General features: G+C 37.8%; 1 protein-coding gene across 1 annotated transcript; it reads left to right on the top strand.

Annotated features, from left to right (window-relative positions):
• The first annotated feature begins 223 nt into the window (after positions 1 to 223).
• LOC140232772 (N-acetylgalactosamine-6-sulfatase-like) lies at positions 224 to 16,874 on the top strand. Its single transcript, XM_072312887.1, has 10 exons — positions 224 to 407; positions 1,526 to 1,649; positions 4,103 to 4,280; positions 5,858 to 6,068; positions 8,756 to 9,020; positions 12,437 to 12,540; positions 13,222 to 13,464; positions 14,078 to 14,199; positions 15,102 to 15,219; positions 16,747 to 16,874. The coding sequence occupies exons 1-10, from the start codon at positions 294 to 296 to the stop codon at positions 16,831 to 16,833; spliced, it is 1,566 nt and encodes a 521-aa protein (XP_072168988.1). The 5' UTR covers positions 224 to 293; the 3' UTR covers positions 16,834 to 16,874.
• Positions 16,875 to 17,103: the final 229 nt, after the last annotated feature.

The raw sequence follows: 17,103 nt of genomic DNA on the forward strand, positions 1-17,103 counted from the left end.
GTTGACTACTCAGATTGATGGGATGGGAACGCAATGAGCAAACGTCATCTAATCGTATTGTGATCATGTGACCGAAGCGCTGTTTGTCATGTGACAAGGGGAACGCGACACCACCATTCAGGCTCCATCGCATCGCTACCCTCGCTGATCGCTGCCACCCCCAGCCTCACGGGAGATTACTGTTCGTGCGACCGAGCAGGTTATGGGATCCTACTGCCAAACACTACTGAAAAGCAGAGTTGGGCAGTCTTTCTTGTGTTGATTTCTCGATGCTCTACCTCTAACTGGGCGTCATGGCGTCTGCATGGTCTCTCAGCGTCTTTCTATTCCTCGTGATTGCCTGTCAGCAGCCGAACTGGGTTCATGCCGAGACGAGACCAAACATTATCATAATGCTGATGGATGATGTAAGTGTGGAATAGATAAATTTATCTAACGTTAGACATCAAATTAAAATCTATGGCGACGTAGTTTAGATTTTGCTTGTCTCAAAGGCGCATTTTCCATGGTACAGCAGTAATTTATATCTGACCTCGAAGAGAACCATTTTTGGTAGCTTTGTGATTGAGGTAGCAATCCTGCTAGATACAATTAAAAGCTGTAAGAAGTCACAACTTACAAGGCAAAGTTCCGATTTGAGTTACAGTAGAAATCTAGATCTAACAGTTAGAATGAATTGATTCACAACTTCATTATCAATTTGTACGTGAAGAAACATGTTTTTCTTTTTCTCATCCTCAAGCTCGATGGATGCAGCTGTGGAGACTCCCAAGCTGATCATGTCAGACAAACTACCCTAGAGACAGAGTACTAATATACGCCATAGACCCCTATATTTTGCGAGTCTAAATTTTCCCAAATCAAGACTTCCCGACGATTTCGCGGGTGGTTAAATTTGAGATCGTGGAGTCCTGTACTGAACGGAGAAATGCGTACGTGACAGCAATGAATGCGACATACATTGATGTACGCGTACATCAATGTATGTCGCATGCATATCAGGATCAGTGTCAATATTTTTGCGTGTTTTTAATTTCGCGAATAGTAGCTGACTCGCGAAATTCGCAAAAATAAAAACCTCGCGAAATATTTGGCATATACAGTATGCCTACACTATACACTACAGATTGCTAAGTGAACTTTGAATAGCCTTATTATTTTTTATTATGTAAATTGTAGATAGAGTACCAATTTTTGGAAGTTTGTGTTAGATGTTTATTGATGACACACCTGGTACTGTATTATTGCCCTGTATTTAATTATGGGTAAACTCGGCCTAGAAGATATGGGTAAACTCTGCCCCTTGTATTGATGGGGTTGTTAGAGGCTGAGTTTTAATACTTGTACCAGTAGGCCGAGTTTACCCACAAATATTGTAGTGTGTAATTTTAAGGGGTTATTTTAAACAGTGTTCAGAAAGGTTGTGATTTCAAGTTCATATTTGTGTTTACTGCCTAACTTAAACAATAATTGATGCCTTTTCAGCCAGAGTCTCTATGTTTTCTCCACTCTACTCTCTCCAAAGATGGGTTGGGGGGATCTGGGAATATACGGAAACCCTGCCAAGGAGACACCGAACTTGGATCGTATGGCAGCAGAGGGCGCCGTCCTACCAGATTTCTATTCTGGCAACCCGCTGTGTTCACCATGTAAGTCTGAAAACTACAGTGTAAGGTATGCCATGAATTCTAGCACATCACTGCATACATTCCACTCCCATTATAATGAACACTGTTACAAAATGTTGTAGTTATAATGAAATTCCAGTTACAACAAATTAAAATTCAGGCCCAAACATTATCTGCTCTATGTTTTTTATTTACCTTTACCTTTACCGAAGATACTGGAAGATTGTTGTGTAGCAGCAGCTGGGCTTCCAGGTCTATCCTCTTCTGATTAATCTCTATCATCAACCCATTTATTGGTGGGTGGTTACTTGTCCACCAGACAAGACAGACAGGCTGTTAGTAGTTAGTAGTTATGGCTCATCACACATCACACATCAGAGTTGACTATTGGAAATAGGGGGACAGGAATTGTTGGTCTTCCCAGTGCCGATCAAGCCTAGTCTTAAAAGCATCGATAGATGGAGCTTCCGCTACTTCTTCCGGAAGGGAATTCCAGTCCTCTAGTACTTGATGTGTGAATGTATCCGTCCATTCATTTGTTCTGCTTCTCGGTTTACAAAGTTTGTACCTGTGGCCCCGTGTAGTTGTGTCTGCCAGTACAAGGAAGTCATCAGGGTTTATTCTGTTATACTCATGTATGATCTTGTACACCTGTCATCTCTTTTTTGCCTTCTGTACGCCTTTGCCTTCTGTAAGGGATGGTAGGTTGAGGAGTTTAACCCTAAAAGGGGGGGGGGGGCGGAATCCGCCCCCCCCTCAACGTTTCGCGCTATAAGTCTGTAACACGAGAAGGCCTCGTCGCGAGGCGTCTTGACTTTGTTTATTCAAGTCTCGCACAATTTTTGAGACCAAATTTGCAACGTCCGCGCATACTTTTTGCGAAGCCACGCCCATTTTTGTAACGGAATGTCGCCCCAAAGCGGGTACAATTTTGTGATTTTGTGTACATTTCCTATGGAAAACGGTGCTCTGTCATGGAAGTCATAAAAACCTGATTATTTTTACAATTAATCACTTTCATTGATTAATTTTGTGCTAATTATGGTAGAAAAGTGGTCAGTGGTCAGTGGCCAATGAAAAAACAAATAAAAAAAAGTTGAAAAACAAAGAAATACATAAGAAATTGTGAAAACAATAAAATACATAAGAATTGAAATGAGTTTTGGAAGTTTTTGTGATGTACAATTGTTGAATATGCTAAAACAGACTTACAGATCAAAAATTAGACTCTCAATGCTTTTAATTAGGCTAAAATATGATCTTGAGCTTAATTTGCATGATTAATTAATTAAGATTAGAAATTGTTGGTCTCAGAAAATCTGATGACACAATCTTGTAGATTATGACGTGGGTCTCACACATGCAAAATTTCATCGCAATCGCACCACCAATGGCCGAGATCTCGGGGGGGGGGGGGGGATTTTCCCTTTTGATATTGTGAGATAGGTCTCCACTCCCCCCCCCCCCCCCCCCCACCCCGCTCTGAGCATAGCCAAAAAAGCCCGGCCCTTTTAGGGTAAAGCCTTTCTGTGTAAGTTATTGTTTAGTTGTTCAGTTATAATGAAATTTTGATATATTGAAAGAAAACTGCGGGTCCCAAGGGCTTCATTGTAATGGAAGTCATCTATATTGGGTAATTGATTAGTGTAAGCATGTAGTGCTTGCAACAGCTGAACAACAGATTGTGTATGGGTCCAGCTTCTCGTGAGATGTAGGCATTACAAATGTAAGTACAGGTTTATTTTATTATACATACCAAAAAGAGAATGAGAAGGGCATATTTAATGAAGTAGGACATATTCAGAACATATAGTCAAAAAGCTGTTCATGTTCCTGGTATCCCTTTCAAATTTTGATTTAACACTACTGATTTACCAAGTATTATAGGAATACATGTATATGCAGGAAATATTTTTAAAACAGAACAAGTACATACATATTCCAACTATTTCTCCAGCATATTTATTCTGTTTAGTTGACCCAACATTTTTGGCAAAACAAAAAGAATAAAATTACATTATACTTTGTTTTAATTTGTTAAAAATTTATATTTTAAAATATATTGGTTGCAAGAGAAATTTAAAATAAAAACCCCAGAATGTTTGCATCGTTCATCATACCCTCAAACTTTCGAGGAAAATCAGCAAGCCTTTTCAAAAGTTGCAAGTTTTTAAGTTTTGTTTAAATCCATGTGTGATCATCACTGAACGGGAAGACTACAACAATTGTTGATATCCCAGTAAGACAACAATAAAAAGATAATGTAGAGAAAATTCAACATATTGCCTATTTTCTAGTACAATGAAAGAGCTCTTTACATGCCTCTTTCAGAAAGCATGGGGAATGATATTACTGTCAACGTAGTAACATCTTCAAGGGATGCATGCTTATCATAAGAAATGAATTTCATCTTTTATGCATTTGTATATGTCGTTTAATCCTCATGCTTACATACTTACATTCAATGAATGCAGCAAGAGCTTCCCTCCTGACTGGTCGTCTACCGATCCGGAACGGTTTCTACACCACCAATGCCCACGCCCGCAATGGCTACACCCCTCAGATCATTGTGGGTGGGATTGCGGACAGCGAGATTCTTCTCTCAGAACTTCTTAAGACAGCTGGCTACTCCACCAAGATTGTTGGCAAATGGTAAGGGAGCTCACCAACTTCTATATCAAAAGCAAGCAAAGCAAGCAAAAGCACTCAACATGAAACCGGTGCAAGAATAAAACCATGATTTTTTTTGCTTGTTATATGTAGTACTATTTCATATTTTGATTCTGGAATTAAAGATGAGATATTACTCTTACTTGACAGAGCAGGAAAAATTATTCATGCACAAATTTCCACTTTTATAGTAATTTGCTACGCCACTATGATTGTGGGTTAGTATTGATAGATGATACCGAAGCCTTTCAAATCAGGGCCCCATTTCATAAAAAAGTTGATACATTGTATGATAGCAACTCTTGCTGGAATGACAATTGTCATAGTAACGACAAGAATCCCGCTTCCTGATTGGCTGTTGCTTTTGGAAGTTGTCATTCCACTATGAGTTGACATCCTAACATCTTTTATGAAATGGGGCCCAGATGTTAGAAATAACCACACCATAATTATTATTGACATAAGGGGGAGGGGGGGGGGGGTTGAGGATATCATCTGAATTCAGGCACTATTAAAGGTAGGGAATCCCATTTGCATGCCTCAAATGAAGAGTTGTATAAATACAGTGGTATGTTGAAGAGAGTATCATTTTAGAAACTCCCATAAAGTATTGAAAGTGGAAGGTAACATTATTACTACATTTTTATTGACCGTTAGATTTTGAATTGAATTTTTTTTTCGGGGCTCACCGTAAATTCCAGTACATTACTAGGCTACCTTTGCAGACCCATGCACTGCATGTGTGTCCATCATGTATATTTTGTGAAGAAAGTTCATCAAAACTTACAAACATTTCTATATACATTCTTGCCACACACTCTATATGTTATTACATCAGCTCTTATACTTTTAGATTTGTGTTTTATAGATAAAAAATACAATTCAAGACTGCAACAAAAAGGCTTAAGTGTGGCTGACACACAGAACTACTGAGTAGTTGAGTTTTGTGCACTATTCAAATTGTAGATAACTGTTGACTTCCAAATTTCTCAGCAGTGGCCTAAACAAGTCCCCTGAGGTTCATATTTAATGTTTTGCTTTATTTTGGGAGGTCTGTAAAAGGTATCCCCTACCTTTAACGATGACACACTCAAGATTTTTTTTTTTTTTTTTTTTTTTTTTTTTTTGGAGGGGGGGGGGATGGGGAGCAGGGGGAATCTACTCTGAAATATCTAAACTGTCAGAAATATCTGTTAATGGATGTTTGATAAGGGTGGCATAACCTTCAGTTTAAAGAAGATGCTGGCATATGCTCTGCCATAAAGATTCCCAGGAAATTGCGAGGGGCCAGTGCACTTCTGAAATCACAAAGTAAGTATTGCTAGCTAAGCTTTGAATTTTATGAGAAGTAGTGGATGAAACTTTGCCGTGCTTCATCTTAATGTGCCCCTTAGAAAATAATACTACTGAAGTCACCTAATGCACATAGTTTCAACTAGAACCTCTCAGGCATTATATGTTTGTATACTGAAAATTCTATGATGCAAAAAAAAAAAAAAATAAATTTGCTGTTATTGTGCATAGTAATATTTTTCACCCGCCGTGTTCTATCCTTGTAGGCATTTGGGGCATCAACCGCAGTTTCATCCTTTAAAGCACGGATTCGATGAGTGGTTTGGCGCCCCCAATTGCCACTTTGGTCCCTACAATGACAAGAACACACCCAACATTCCAGTCTACAAGGATGCAGAGATGGCGGGGCGTTACTACGAGGACTTTGTCATCGATAGAAAGACTGGAGAGTCCAACTTAACTCAGCTTTACATTCAGGTTCATCTCTTTCCTTCATTTTTTTTTACATTTTATTTCATTATTCATTATTAGATTGGATGATTGGAAAGTGAACATTGCACTTGCATCATAGTGTTTGCTGTCTAGGATTTGTTACTTAGACTCACCTCCATCTGGTTACTGTTTGTCATCGCTTTGAAAAGTAAATCCTGCCTCAAATTGATTAGAAAATTTTGAAGTCACAGGTATCAAATATTTAACTACAAATATTTGAAATGATGGAAATATGCAGGTATGCAATGATGGTATGCATAGTCATAGAGACCAGATGGTTCTGATGTTAAGATCCCTCAAACAGATGGTTGTATTAATTAGAGATCAAATCAAAGCAACAAATCAGCAAAATTCTCAAAACTCTTACAATTTTGAATGGTTTATTTTGCAAGTAACAACCAACTGCATAGAAATTATTGAACTTTGATGAATTCAGGACTCATGAGTTGCTCTTTAATTCAAGGATCCATTGTTTCATTCATATGTTTTATCACATAAGTAAAGTTAATACACTGTATGTAGGGTAGACATTGACGAGAAGTAAATACCCTGTAACATTGAATCTGGAGAGAATATGTGGTGATTGATTGAATGTTAATAGTGTTTATCCAGTGATAGAAATCACATAAAGTGAACCAAAGTGAAATTGCTACGATTCTCCTGTTTGTGAAAAGAGGGATTGATGGTAGATTGCAGTGTTTTATTGCCAAATTGTGCTGGAAATCGTGCTGCCATTTTCTTTTATTGTACTTTTGTCCTTAAAAATGTTAAAATGTTTAGTAGGCTGTTTTAAAAATCAAATAGACAGTGCAGGGTGACACGTAAAAACCCTTTGCATTGTCCGTCGAAATGAGCCAAGTATAAACTTATTATAGATGTACTCATTTGTTAGCTGGTAGGACCTAAAGCTGCACAGGCACTGTATATATTTCTTTATTGACTACGAACTCAAACGTAAGCAGAAACAGGAGATTAAACAGAAAGTACCAGGTATTGCAGAGAATCCACTTCTCGGTCACCATAGCAACTGAAGACTGTCATGTGATGCTGCCACTACTCTGTCGTGTGACTTGAGTTAAGGCATCTCTGAGGGTCGACAAAATAAACTGCAACAATTGCTCTTTTAGTTCGCTAATCATCCTTGCTTATTGAACTGAATTATGTAATACGCTTACAGCTTGAAAATAGCATGAAAATAACCAAAAATTGTTCAAGTTAAAGGGATCATATAGTTTTGGTTGAGACTTAACTTGAGGTTTCAAACATTTTTTGGTGAGATGAGAAACCTTTTATGAAATATGAAAGAGCATGTAATTCCAAGAGGAATGTTTATTTGATGAAAATTGGTTTTTGAAATGGCTGAGATATCCAAAAAAGGGCAATCCTAATAAAAGGTGGGACCCACCTTTTAATAGGATCGCTTTGTTTTACTTTGTTTTTTGACGTCTCAGCCGTTCCAAAACCGATTTTCATCTAATAAACTTTGAATTCCTTGTAGAATGGTATGCCCTGTACTGTTTCATAAATGGTTTCATGGTATCTCGCAAAAAGTTAAAAGCCCAATCTTCATCTCCACCAATGCTTTGCCATCCCTTTATGTGGCTTCTTAGTTGGATTGTAAGTCGTCATTCCCCAGGCCGTGGTTCTAGTTTGCGTAGTATCCTCTTTCACCTTAGGCATAGTTGGCTTGAGCTCAGCTGATGACTGCTAGACTGTATATTGACATCAAATGCCAATATTTGTTGAATTTTCTCCCATTTCTCAGAAAGATTCTGTCTCCCCAGCATCCACTTCCATCTCCTCCCAGTTGGATAGAGAGAAAAAGAAAAGAGTTCACTTTGTAACAACATTAACAAATTTGTAGCTTTCACTAACTCAACTTTCCCCTTGCTCCAAATCTTCTTGGGTGGAGCGGTATATCAGTTTGGATGATGCTCCAGACCCCGTGGAAGAACTGAAACTATCTAGGATGCTTTTTGAAGTTAGCCTGATTCGTAGAACTTGTGCATCTTAGCTTTATTCATCCACTCTGTGCTCTTAAACCCTCTGACTCTTAAATAGTAACTCACTGAACAATTTTGTCTTATCAGAGAGAAGCATCAGATGCCTTACAAAAATTAGTACATTTTGGCTAAAATGTTTTCACCTCTGCGTGCTGGGGGAGATGAATTCAGTTTCACAGAGATGTTTTCAGTTTGAATTTCCAAAGGAGGGAAAAATGTTCGTTACTGGCTTTTGTTATTATTCAACTACTATACCCAGGTTAAAATCCCAATATCTCATATCTCATCTCTATTTTTGGTATTTATTTAATTTATTTATTTATCTATTTATTTATTTATTTATTTATCTATTATTATTATTTTTTGTTTTTGTTTGATAGACTCACAACTTTCTTTAAACTTTCTTTCAAGCCACTAGTCCCCATGCATTGCATTAGTCCTTTTCTCTTTATCTTTCTCTATACTAAAAGTTTTACCATGAGGGACTGGAGACTTGAGTGGATGAATCTCTCTCTTCCTGTCCAGTATGAACATACCCTGTCTTTGTTTTTAAAAACACATTACTAATGCTTTGATGTCACAGTGGTGTGAGGGGGAACTTTCACATGAATAATGTAATCCATCACATCATGACAGATTGCATGTTTTTACTTTTTTTTTAACCGACAGGAAGGGCTAAGTTTCATAGATAAGTCATCTGCTTCTAAGCAGCCATTTCTATTATACTGGACTCCTGACGCAACCCATGAGCCTGTGTATGCCTCCGCCGCCTTCCTTGGAGGCAGCCAGCGCGGTCTCTATGGCGATGCTGTCAGGGAACTGGACCACGGCGTCGGACAGATCTTAGACAAAGTCCGTCAGCTGGGCATTGCCAATAACACTTTTGTGCTGTTCTCCTCAGACAATGGGGGCGCCACATATGCTGGAGAGCTGGGTGAGAATTGGGGGCACCATTGGATCACAGGAGGCACTTGTTTATGATGGAATATCTAACTCCTGCTTCGCTAAAATCTAAACCTCACTCTCTCACATTTGCTACCATTAATTTTTCTCTCATATTTCTTTATTGCACAGCTTCACCTCCTTCACTTCATTGCCTTTATGCAGCAAATTACCACCATCATAGTTCTTGTGATTGTATTCCGAAATCCAGCTTCAAGAAAACTTCTGCCTTGTACTCAAAATTGTTTGGTTCTTCTTTTGTTTTGTATCCACGTGGGCTTGTCACTAATCATCTATTTCCTGTGATTGTCAAACTCTGACTGTATCACCAGCACTTCTGCTTCTCCAACGAGCCTTCATATCTTGTGATTGACCCTTGCATACTCTATCGAACAGTTGCTCAGAGCGTGACCAAATTCTTTTACTAAATATGATTTCAAAATTGCCCAAGGAGGAGATGGACATGGAACAGTCTGGGAGACAGAAAAATGGACCAAATCAGTTTAACCTCACACAGAAGACATTTGGATGTCAATTCATTCTGCAAAGTCACTAAGATTTGACCACCCTGGGTGGTGAGACTCCATCTTCTTAGGGTTAAAGGAAAGTGACAACAAAGGATTTGATTTGGAATTCTTAAAAGGAAACCATGGCAACTCGTAAGAAGATGGTGATACCTCCAAACAATATCATGTAAAGGGGAATTGATGAAACAGGTTCTTGTATATTTGTGATTTTGTATCTTATAGGAAGCAATCAGGTTCATTGAAAAGAGTGCTGAAGGGCAGGAACCATTTTTCCTGTACTGGGCCCCTGATGCAACCCATGGGCCCCACTATGCCTCACGGACCTACTTGGGCACGAGTCAGCGAGGGCTGTATGGTGACGCTGTACGAGAGCTGGATAACGGTGTGGGTAGCATTCTTGAAACCCTGAGGAGAAACCAGATGGCAAACAATACCTTTGTCCTCTTTACTTCTGATAATGGAGCTCCCTTGAATGATCATAATGGTAAGACAAAAATAAAGATTACTCACATTAATGATATCCAGGGCCAATTTCTTGTGTGAAATAAAAGCTCAGAGTTAAAGGACAATAACAAAAAATTAGTACTTACACTGAAAACTTCAAGCACAAAGGGTGTTTGACAAAATGTTGCCCTTTTTTTTTGGGGGGGGGGGGGGAGGGGGCAAGTCTTGCCACTCCTGCTATCTTGTCATGTGTTGTACCTGCACATCTGCATTTGCTTTATTGTGTGTGTGCTTGCTGGCTTGTTCCATGAACTTCCATTTGTGTCATCCCCTTTGTAGTCTTTATTCATCCACCACAAAGTTTGAGAAGACAGCCATTATAGCTTTGACTTGCACATCATTTCATTGTTCTGCAAACATATCATTGAATTTTTCAAACTTAATTCATGTAGAAACTAGAAATGTCGCTTTGGCGACTGGTATGCCTCCGCCATAATGCATGATTTTCCCAATAGGTCTAGATAGTACATGTGGACAATGTGTGATTACATTTTCACAAAATTGGCAAAATATTGAAATGACAAGTTTGTCACAAATGTGTTGAATGTTCACCTTCCTTGACCTAGGTTTAATTGGATGAATAGGAGAGCATGTATCTAGGGATTTAAGGACTTTAACTTGACTTTGACCCATTCATACATTTAGGCATTGAGTAATTTTCAAGGTACAGGTGTGGAGAAAAAGTGCAATTTCTGAATTGAATAGTAAATTGTTACCATTTTCATCTGGCCCTTGACCCTAAAATTCATAAGATAATCACTTTCAGGTAGAACATGCATAATATGTACTGAGTTTCAAGATAACTTGAGCCACTTTGAGATATGGAGGAAAAAGTTAGTTCAGCACTTTCACTTGATCTTTGACCTTTTGACCTTTGAGGCAAAAAAAGAAGAAAAAAAAAACTTTCCAGAGAATTTCTATTAGGTTACACATGCATACACCAAGTGTAAAAAAATAACAACCCTGCTGGCATTGCATAAATATGAGGGAAATAGTAAAATTTTGAAGTGTTGCACTTGACCTTTGACCCCTGACCTTTGACCCCATGAACCCTACATTCTCTAGATAATCACTTCCAGTCAGTACATGTATATACTATGTTCCATGAAGATACCTTGAACAATTTTCCAAGGCACGGAGAAAAAAAAGAAGTTTTGATATTTTTACTTGACCTTTTGACCTTTGACCTCATGACCCAAACTTTCACCAGAGAATCTTAATTGGGTAATACATGTATACACTAAGTTTCAAGAAAATATCTTCAGGCATTCAATAGATATGGCGAAAATAGTGAAATTTCATGTATTTGACCCTGACCATTTGACCTTTGACCTTTGACCTCATGACGCAAACTTTCACCAGAGAATCTTAATTGGGTAATACATGTATACACTAAGTTTCAAGAAAATATCTTCAGGCATTCAATAGATATGGTGGAAAAAGTGGAATTTTATGTATTTGACCTTGACCTTTTGAGCTTTGACCTTGAGCATGTGCACCCAAAAGTTGATAGGCACAACTTCACCCCCTAATACACATACATGCCAAGTTTCATTAGGATACCTCAACAGGTTTTGATACTTACCTTGTCCACAAAATTCATTACGGACGGACGGAAGGACGGACGGACGGACGGACAACCCGAAAACATAATGCCTCCGGCACCACTTCGTGGCGGAGGCATTAAAAAACCCTATACCTTTGCATCAAAATACCATTGTGTTGCTAATCACCAAATGATAATTGCCTTTAAGTGGGAGCAATTGTGGTTATTAAATTACCATAAAAAACTTGATTTTTGTCAATATTTGTGCACAAGCCGGTGGGAGATTTGTAAGGTGATGGCATCATTGCCTCATCTAATTTGCATATTATGTGCTTTTGACTAATATATGTATAACATGTTGTTAGAAAAAAAAAAATCAGGAGGCAAATTCACATACAGAGGAATTGATAAAACATTCTTGTGTATTGCTCTTAAATGTCTTGTCACTTTTCTAATTTCTTCAATGTTAATTTGTTCCTGAACAAAAGATCTTACATTTGGATTATTTAGAAAACATGAAATGTCAGAAATGTCCAGTGTATATGCATAGTCCATATTGTAAAAAAACTTTCTATTATGTCCCCTATATTTCCTGATTATCAAGTTTGAGTCTTACCATTGTGATGATCCTCTCTAAAAAGGAAGCCCATATTAGCCACTCGCTTGTTCATAATGAAACTCATAATGAATCTATAATACCAGTATATTGATCTGGCATGGCATGTACATTAAGAAAGTAATTTTTAAGACTCCCAGACTGTGACAGAAGATCTCTTCGGCAAACGGAGTCCTGTGATTAATGGTTAGTATTCTAATTTCATTTGATCCAAGGAGGAGACAATGGCCCATTTCTGTGTGGGAAGGAGACAACGTATGAAGGTGGAATGAGAGAACCGACGATAGCCTGGTGGCCTGGTCACATTAAACCAGGAACTGTGAGTACATGATGCATCACAAGTGTTACTTATGGCATATCTCCGAGTTGGTGACAGAATCTGTGATTCAGAATCTGTGATTCTGTCTTGTAATGTTGTGTGTGTACCAGGGTGTGTTGTTCTAAAGCTATCGTATATGACTTACTGCATTTAGTGCACATGGATGGACCCCTGCGTTTCAGAGTTAAACTTAATTACCAAGGAAAATCTGTTCTGCAATTATGGGATTTTTTCACTCACTGCTAAATGGGCATTTAACTAACTTTTTTATTCATTATCATTGATTGAGACAGGAATGAAGTCGCGTAGATGTGTGATATAAAATTATTGTGTTCTTTTATGTGTTTATTCATGTTTCATTCTTTTTTTTTTTAACTGAATGGCTATTGTTGTATTGTTGCCATTGTAATATTATCCTCTTTGCAATATTGTATATGAGTTGATATCTAATATGAGGATCAAACATGTACATGTATGTCTTCCATAATTATGTTCCCCTGTATCTATATCATGCACTCCTACATCCTTGGACAAGATATTTTACCCACAATGTCCTTTATGAGCCATATTCATTAACAGGTCCCTGGTAGTGCTGCAGAAATGACTAAGGCAGAGTCATAGTCAAGACCAGTCTTCTTTTACTATTCATTGTTATTGAAGAATGGATTTGTATATTCTCAGGTTACTCATCAAATTGGCAGCGTCATGGACCTCTTCACCACATCATTAAGTCTGGCTGGACTCCAGCCTCCTAGCGACCGCATCATTGACGGTCAGAGCCTTCTACCCGCCCTTCTGAACGGTGATGTGGATGCAAATAAAACCATGTTTTATTACCGTGGCGACGAGATGATGGCAGTCAGACAAGGTCTGTACAAGGCTCACTACTGGACCTGGACCAACTCCATCTCAGAGTTCTTGAGTGTGAGTGAAGGAGTTTAGTCTTCCTGCCAGTCTTTTATTTCAATTTCCTTTTCTTTTTTCCATTTCCATTTCTTTTTTATATCATAATTTGGATAGTGTTATTTGTTATATTATTTATCATTTAAATCCTTTAAAAGTTTTAATATTTGTCTCTTGATTTTGTTCTTGTTGCAATTACTTTATAGATGAATAGTTATTATTTCATGAAAATGAAGTATTCCTTACATTGAGGCAAATGTAAGACCATAATGATTTTATGATCACTCATTATTCATAATTTAATGCACCAGTAGGGAATTTTGTGGATGATTTCAAATTCACTCTCTGTAGATTTAGTCCTCTTGAAAATAGGAATGTGCATTGAATTTCTGACAGGTAAAGTGTGCAAAGCATTTGTCACTTCAAGTAAATAACAAATCTAAAGCACTGTCACTGCATTCAGAATGAATGTTGGTATACCTGTCCTTCCCTGTACTTGGTTGATTCTGACTATCAACAAACCTTTTACCCTCAATTTACTGGAAGGAAAAGGAAAACTATCACTAGTGTTTGTTTTAGATAATCTATTTAGTAATGTTCAGTATGATTAATAATAGATGAATTCTTTCTCCAGGGTGTCAATTTCTGTCAGGGCCAAAATGTGACCGGAGTAATGACCCACGCCCAGGTCAACCACACCCTGTCACCTCTCCTCTTTCACCTAGGGCGGGACCCAGGAGAAAAACGTCCCATCAAGTGAGTTTCATTCCTCTTTTAAGCTATTTCCAAAAGTTTTCTGTATTTCCTCTCGTTACTGGAAGCTTCAGGTGATGTACTGTTGATGTATGATACTTAATACCACACACACATTGTTCATATGAAATAGAGATGGGCAAATAGATGAATATAAAGATAGAAATAATATTACTTTTATATGATTAAAAATGTAAGTTGCTTGTGATTCTAATCATTTAAAGGTTTTAAAGATTGTTTTGTTAACTGTTGGGATTGTATGTGCAGAGCCCCCAGGAAGAACAGTACCTACCTACTGATGGGGCTACCCTGTTGAAATAAGACTGAATAAATAGATAGATAGATAGATAGATAGATAGATAGATAGATAGATAGATAGATAGATAAATAAATAAATGAATAAATAAATAAGTAAATAAATAAAAAATGAATAATTAAAGGTGAAACACATTATTTCAAGAGGGCTACTAGTAATTCTTTCTGAACTATTGTATCAATGATTCACATGGAGAGCAACATTATGTAGATGATAACTGATAGAGGGTTGAATACACAAAATGTTTCATTTGAGACGTTTGAAATGATATTGAGGGACTCATCTCCTACCTAAAATCATATTTTTAACCATATAGGGACATAGAATGTTCTATGTTCTCAGTAACAAATGTTATCATCTCTTACATATTGATTCTATAGGTTAGTCAAAATACTTTAATGATGCATTATTTCATGGTAGCATGTTTATCATATTCACTGTCCTCTAATTCAGGTGCACTTGTAATAGTAGCACATGAATATTATATTCACATCATGTTGCTGTCCATGGTCTATTTTCATATGTGCAACATGAAATTATATGTGCCTAAATGTTACCACAATGGGAATATCACTTCACTAATATGCAGGAACACCACGGCGGAATACAAGCAGGTGATGCCTGGGATCATGAAGGTGGTCGACGATCACAAGTCGAAGCTCATCCCAGGGACTCCGCAGCTCAACATGTGTGACAATGCAGTCATGGTAAGTTTCAGTTATAGACTCTTGATAGCATGGGGATACAATGGCGTATTACAGTAGACTGGCCTGGCTCGGATATATTCGAAAATCCTCATAATATAATGAATTATGTACAATTTTTTTTTACTGATTTTTATGTAAACACAAACACAGCCGAAGAATCTTGCGTGGAGTGGACGGTTCACGATGAGCGTACACATCGCCGCACATATTCGCTGATGACCGCTATTTGTAGATTTCGAATTTACCCTGATGGGCATTGAATGAAGATCAATTTAGTCAGGCCCCCCATGTTTCCCCATGCTACTTTTTTTTTTTTTTGGGGGGGGGGGAAAGATAATTACATTATTCTTCCCTCCTCCCTCCGGGTACAGTGGATTTCCATTATAACAAAGTCCTCGGGACCGGCATTTTTCTTTGGTTATATCGAAATTTCGTTATAATCGAACAAATAAACAATAAAAAACATAGACCGGATAATGTTGCTTCCGAATTTTTACTTTGTTGTTACCGGAATTTCGTTATAACCGTGTTCATTATAATGGAAGTGCACTGTAGTACAGACATCTGTAGAATCAGCTCAGTGATTGAATTTAGGTGCAAAAAAAAAAAAAAAAAAAAAAAAATGCTTTCAAACTAAAAGCATGATTCAATTCAAAGCTTGATCAAAGTAGCCAGGAAAGAAGATAAAATGGGAACCGTTTCACCTTGACTTCATGTTTTCATAGCCAAAGTTGAAAGTAAAAAAAAAAAGTCATTTTTATACATCTGTAGTGTGTTAGTGAGTGCCTAAAGATCATAAAAAATGTTTGTCTCTTCACCTGAAAGTTAGTGTTCTGATATATGTATTCATGAACAAACCATTTTCCCTACTTGTAAAGTAATGAGGTGACTCGTGATCATTTTTGATGTTTAAATGTATTTTGTGTGTCAAAATGTGCACAAACTTTTGCCTACTGGGGGCGCTGTGGCATAGTGGATAAGACTCTCGACTCCCAATCGGAGGACCCGAGTTCGAATCCCGCCCAGTGCTTACGTCCTTGGACAAGGTGTTTTTACCCACAATGTCCCTCTCGACCCAGGTGTATAAATGGGTACCTGGCAACGCTTGGGTAATAATAATGGCAGGGCCCTCTGGTAGAGCAGTGGCAACACTGAAGAGGCTACCCTGGATAAATAAGACCTTATTATTATTATATTATTATTATTACGTTATCTTGTTGTTTCTTTAAATCAGGCCAATTTATATACACATTTAATACCTACCTGTACCTGTTCGACATAAAACCCATTCATCTATTCTGTTGCCCTGATGGAATTTATTTTTCAACAAATATTGAAAGTGCTGAAGAACTTGATATATAATGAGTAGAATTTTTAACTTTGTAAAGTACTATGTGATAATACTTTTTGCTATTTTGTACTCAGTAGTAAAGATAGCAAATCAACATAAAAAAGTCAATGTCTTATGTGGTGATATCTCATTCAATCTCTGTTCTTAATGTCTCATTCTGCTTTAATACATCACAGAACTGGTCACCTCCGGGATGCGAGAAGCTCAACAAGTGTTTGAAGGGGCCTGCATCCAACCCTCAAAAATGTGTGTGGCCCCATTAGTGGGGATCACAGATCATATACCCCCCCCCCCCCACACACACACACACACACACACTCATAAGCTGCAGTCACACTAGCAAAAGATCCCGAAGTTTAAGATCGCAATCTTTTAGATCTCAATCTTTTAGATCTCAATCTTTTGCTAGCATGGCCGCAAACTTCCCGCGAAACTTCACTGGAAATTTCTCACGAATCTTCCTACTCAAACTGATATTTCCTTCATCCCCACCAAACTTCTCGATATTTTGCCAGGATGAATGCTAGCAGTTG

The sequence above is a fragment of the Diadema setosum genome, chromosome 9 (genome assembly GCF_964275005.1).
Source record: "Diadema setosum chromosome 9, eeDiaSeto1, whole genome shotgun sequence".
NCBI classification, from domain to species: Eukaryota; Metazoa; Echinodermata; class Echinoidea; order Diadematoida; family Diadematidae; genus Diadema; species Diadema setosum.

Coding starts and splice junctions, on each gene's coding strand:
- LOC140232772 (XM_072312887.1), top strand. CDS start 294: ATGGCGTCTGCATGGTCTCTCAGCGTCTTTCTATTCCTCGTGATTGCC. Junction 1,650..4,102: donor CAACCCGCTGTGTTCACCAT/GTAAGTCTGAAA, acceptor CAATGAATGCAG/CAAGAGCTTCCCTCCTGACT. Junction 14,200..15,101: donor GGAGAAAAACGTCCCATCAA/GTGAGTTTCATT, acceptor ACTAATATGCAG/GAACACCACGGCGGAATACA.